Below are 5,094 nucleotides of genomic sequence, written 5' to 3' on the forward strand. Positions count from 1 at the left end.
AGCTGCTCCCACGTGCTGCGCCGAGCCAAACCAGCCGCAGAGCGGACGGGGCGAAGGGAGAGCATCCGTGTCGCAGCCGAGTCCTCGGTGGGTGCCACGAGCCGCCGGCTCTTCGCAGGAGAGGACCCGGGGGTGAGCGAGCCCCAGGTGTGCCTCTGGGAGCCGCAGCATCCCACGTGTCCCTGTCCCTGGGGACCAGCGGGCTTCTGCTGAACTCTGGAGGAACTGAATGTCTGCATGTATTTGTACCAAGGAAGCACATTGTAAAATACAAGGGGAACTCAGCGCTGAGCCACCTCGTGACACTGCCAAGGGTAAAGCTCTCCGTGCCGCGAGGGCAGCGTTCTCATGCGCCCACAGGGTCTCGCTGGGTCTCTGTCCTCGTCCCGGTTCCTCTGCCGAGGTGTCAGCTCTCGCAGAGCGGGAGCACTTGTGCTGAATCCAGGGAAATCCAGCCGGTGGCACGCAGACCGGTAGTTTCCACTGAACTGACAGTTTGCTTTTCGTCAGCAGAGCCCGAGCTGAGCCTCCCTCTGCTGCCTGCCTCCCCTCCGGCTCCGTGCCAGCGTGTCAGGCGGACGGACCCGCGGTGGAGCCCCGCAGCTGGGACTGTATGAGCAGGGTCACGATGGGAACCTGCCGTGTGTTGTCACCTCTCCTCAAGCTGCTGCAGGTTAGCGGGATCCTCCAGTGGGACGTTCCTCGGGGGCTCCGTGGCGCAGAGCAGGGTCCTGCGGGCACGGGGCGGCTGGTTTGGGGCTGCAGCGCAGCTGGCAATGTTTTCTGGGATTTTCTTAAAGCTTTGGTGAGGTTCCCTTCCACAAGTGAGTCTCTGTCCTGTGGGACACCAGCCTCCATAGGGGCCAAGGCATGAACCACACACTCAGGAAGCTGGTTGTCGTTTCATTTTGTGGTTTTTTTTTTAATTTGAAATAACTCTTTGAAGCAGATTCAGGGCAGATACCACTGACCTCTCACCACAAACATTTAACGTGTACTCGCAATGATAAAGTCATACAGCTTAGAACACAAAATAAAGGGTGGGGGGAAGAGAAAGAGGCCGCTGTCCTTGCGTGAGTCCGGGTCCCAGGGCGGGAGAGCGGCTGTTGGGTCGGGGCTGGTCCCGCTGCGCTGGGGTCACGCGGCCGGTCTCGAGTTGAGGCCTTTGGTCATGAAGTCTGGTGTTGGGGTCCTTTGCTGGCTCATACTCCACCTCTCCTCCCTGCAGCATCCCCGCGGGGCCTTGGGGAGGTGGGTTCCCTCCGTCGGCGCTCTCACGCTGCAGCCCCCGGCGTGCAGCCTCCTTAAGCATCGTGTTTGTGGTCTGTCGGGTCCGTGGGTCGGTCTGGGGGTATATGTCTGTCTTTCTGGACATGTGTACATCTTGTGTAGCAGTGCTCTGGTTCAATAAAGCTTTCATATACATAGCAGCAACGGAGTCTTGCCTTCAGGTGACGCAAAGGGGCAGCTACGGGGCAGGGCTGGCGGAGGCGGCGGGCGCCGCGGCCCCCCTCTGTTTGCTCTTTCTCTTCTTGGTGCCAGACTTCGTGTCTTTGGTGTCTTTCCGATTTCTGTTCCCATTTGCATTATCTTGCTTTCCTTGCTCTTCCTTTTTCTTCCTTTTCCCTGCAGCAAAGCAAAGGGGCAGCGTGAGGATCTCCGGCAGAGCCAGCTGGCCCGTGGCCCCTGCTCTGGGGGTGGCCCAAGGGCCCATGCCCCCCCAGAGCCACCCTGTCTGCCCGGCTCTGCTTGCGCTGCAAGCTGTTGCCTAAATATAAACAGGGAAGAAGGATCAGGTCAAGATTGAGCTTTGGAGCTGTCGGTCTCCAGCAGAAGCGTTAGCGCCTCTATCTCCCGGCGGCTGCGTGCCGAGCCCCTGCGCTAACGCTTCTGCTGGGGCATCAGAGGCTCCAGCCGCCGCTGCTTCACCCGTTAGTCACGGCTCAGAACGTGCTTCCCGCACAACACTCAACCCAGCTGCAATCCTCCTCCGTCCCATCAGAGGATGAGCAAACTACCATTCATCCCGAAGACACTCAGATTCCTGGGAAAACACAGACTGAAGCGTTCTGGCGGAGGAGAGGATGACTCCCATCGCCGCAGCACACGGGCGTGCACCTCCAGCCGCCTCGCTGCTCCCTGCCCAGGGGAGAAGCTGGGATATCTGAGAGCCCGTGGGACACGTGCTGAGCCACGCTGAGGGTCACCCACCCTGGGGCTGTGCCGGCTCCACCCAGGGGTCTCTCTAGCTGCCGTCATGTTGTGTCCCTGTGCCGCGGAGGGGCAGTGACATGCACAGCGCATTTATGATACTGGGCGGTTGGCTGAATACTTGTGTCTGGCAAAGAAATGGTGCTGGGGAGGGATGGGGAGATACCCCGGTTGGCTCACCTTCGGGGCACTGGCTCTTCTGCACCGTGCATCGCCGCACCTCTGTGGTGGCAGGACACAGGGACACATCTCCGGAGGGAGCCTGCAGAATCCGCCGCGTTCGGTCTTCATTGCCCTTCTTGAAGCCGCAGAGCTTCCTCTTCTTGGAGCAGGGCCCCCAGGGTCCCCACTCACTCATTTCACATTGTGCTGCCAGATAACAAGAGAGGACAGCAGTAACTCTTGTTTCTCCATTGTTGCCTCAGGACTTCCCAGAGCCCCGGCACACCATCACACCTCTTCCTCCTTGCTGGAGGTGTGAAGGGTCCATGTGTTTCCCCAGCAGCTCCCTGAGCTCCCCAGGCCCCCCCTTCCCCGCCGTGCAGCTCACTCTGAGTCACGCTTCACAGACACACGGCAGCAGCGCCGGGTGCTGCTCCCCGTCTGGGCTGGCTTCCAGCGGGCTCTGCCCTCGGAAGGGCCGGGGCTGGCCCGGACCCTCTCGACACGGGTACAGTGAGCCATGGTCTCTGCGGGGTTTGTTTTCTCATCTAAACCCAGCTGCAGCCGTACGTGTGACACAAACAGCTCAGTGCCGGTGCCCGAGCATCGCTTACCAGGGCTGCTGCACTCCATGGTGCCGTTGGCAGCAGAGTAGCCTTCGGGGCACGTGACGTAACACCTCCCTTTGTGCAAATACAAACCTTCCTTACATTTTGTGCAAAAGTTTCGACTGAAACAGGACTCACAGTTCTCAATTTTGCATTCTGGGGAAAAAAAACACAAAGCCATCATGTAGCCTGATGCAGAAGACTCGGGAAGCTCTTGGCTGCTGACTGGAGTCTGCTCTTGGCCCCAGGGGGTCTGCCAGCAGCCGGGGCAAGTCTCTGAGCATCCTGCCAGGCCTGGATGTGCTACTCAGATAGAAGTTCGTTTTCTTTGCACCGTTCCCTGGCACAGGACAGAGCTGCTGTGCTGCAGCTCTCGCAGGCAGCAGCAGCCGCTGGCGGATCGGGATTGGGCAGGGTGGGAAAGGTTTGGGCTGGTGCTCAGGCTGAGCATCACTCAGCCAAATGGGACACTGCGAGGAGTAGGGTCCCGTATTGGCTGGTCCCGCCCCACCAAGGGCCGCAGGGGACAGGCGGCGCCCCGTTTTTGCCTGCTCCAGCCACAGCATGGGCTGCAGAGAAAGGGAGTCAGATGGAAACCTGTCCCTGAAGCTGCCAGGGAAGGGATTGTGTTTTTCCATGTCTTGCTTCCTTCTGGTGCTCTGGCTGAAAGGGGCAGCCCCAGGCCACGGATCGTGTTCAGAGAGCTGCCTGGCTCTGCCTCGGGAGAAGGAAAGGTACTTGTGCGGGCAGGACCTGAAAAACTGCAAGGATCTCCCGCCTCCCTCTCGCCCGTTCCTCGCACCCCGTACTCACTGATGCACTTGTTCATGTCTGTATTGCGAAGGCCAAAGTATCCCAGTGGACAGGACGGCAGGCAAATCCCGATTTGCCGGATGTCATTCCTCTCCAGAAGGATGAAGAGTTTGGGGGAACACCTCAGGCACCCGTTGAACTCGGAGCACAGGTCGCAGCCCCTGGCACAGCCCTGACTCAGCTCAGTGCTAACTGGGGGAGCAGAGAGGCTGCGGTTAGTGCCTGCCCGCGCGGCCGGGCTCTGCTCGCACCAGCTCGGCCCCAGAACACTGGCATGTGCCCTGTCGGAGCCAGCAGTGCTGCCCCGCCGAGCTCCGGGCACACTGTAGGATGAGCGGGGACCAGAGCCACGCCGTGCTGGAGCAAAACCATCTGACTGATTCTGCTCCACGCTTCGAGCCAGGCTGCGTCCCGAGCTAGATCTCACCCTGACCCCGCTTACGTTGACTGTATCTGGCAGTGCGGGAGATTCCACTGCCCCCAAAATAGAGATGTGTTCTCAGCTCCTCAGTTCAGTCCAAGAAAAATACTCAACCCCATGTCTTGAGAGTTTTCTGCTTTTAATTATCGTATAAATGCTGCTTGTTTTGAAACCAATAGCATTCTTTGCAGGCTAGAATGCAGGTTATTTTTATTAGTTTATTATGCAAGCAGTGTCCTTGTTTATAGAAAAGCTGTGTATTTTAAAAATGTATTCTTTTAAATACTGTGTTTACTACACTTCAAGCGCAGAGCACCACTGTGTTCGCATGCCAGACCGAGAGGTAAGAAGATTTCCCTCTTCCCCCGCAGTGACCCAAGACCCCAGCAGCTCCCCAGCCGCCCGTCCCAGCCCCATCACTGGGTCTGCGGGTGCAGAGGCTGCCGCAGCCTCGGGGAGTGAAACAGAAAGGGGAGGGGGTCCCCAGCCCCACGGACCCTCAGTGCCCGGCTGCCAGGAGGGTTTGCTGGGTCTGGACTGGGATCTGGCCCCATCCCTCCTATGGCGTTGGGCTGCGGTGCCAAGATCTGCTGCTATGGGAAAGGTATAATCAGGCCCTTGCTGGAAATTGCACTTTATGGCATCAGCCATGACATCAAGTTTTCCTTGCTCTCCCAGGGCTCAGCAGTCCCAGTTTTAATATAAAATAATTTTTCTATAATTTAATTTAAAAATAATGTAAAACCACTCTAAATCGAGCTTAAATAAAGGGGGGCAAACCGATGGGGCTGCTCTTGTGCCCGTTCAGCCTGGTTGCCTGTGTGAGCTCCGGCTGGCACTAGCCAAGCACCATCCAGGCTGGAGGGATAGTTCAAACCC

General features: G+C 58.4%; 1 protein-coding gene across 1 annotated transcript; it reads right to left on the reverse strand.

Moving 5' to 3' along the window:
- Nucleotides 1-1,468: 1,468 nt before the first annotated feature.
- On the reverse strand, nt 1,469-3,986 carry RSPO1 (R-spondin 1; the record flags this gene model as incomplete). Its single annotated transcript, XM_010072515.1, has 4 exons — nt 1,469-1,626; nt 2,392-2,580; nt 2,988-3,137; nt 3,795-3,986. Coding segments are annotated over 4 exons (689 nt in total), but the record flags the coding sequence as incomplete, so codon positions are not given.
- Between the last annotated feature and the right edge of the window lie 1,108 nt (nt 3,987-5,094).

This window comes from Pterocles gutturalis, unplaced genomic scaffold, assembly GCF_000699245.1.
Source record: "Pterocles gutturalis isolate BGI_N339 unplaced genomic scaffold, ASM69924v1 scaffold20091, whole genome shotgun sequence".
NCBI classification, from domain to species: Eukaryota; Metazoa; Chordata; class Aves; order Pterocliformes; family Pteroclidae; genus Pterocles; species Pterocles gutturalis.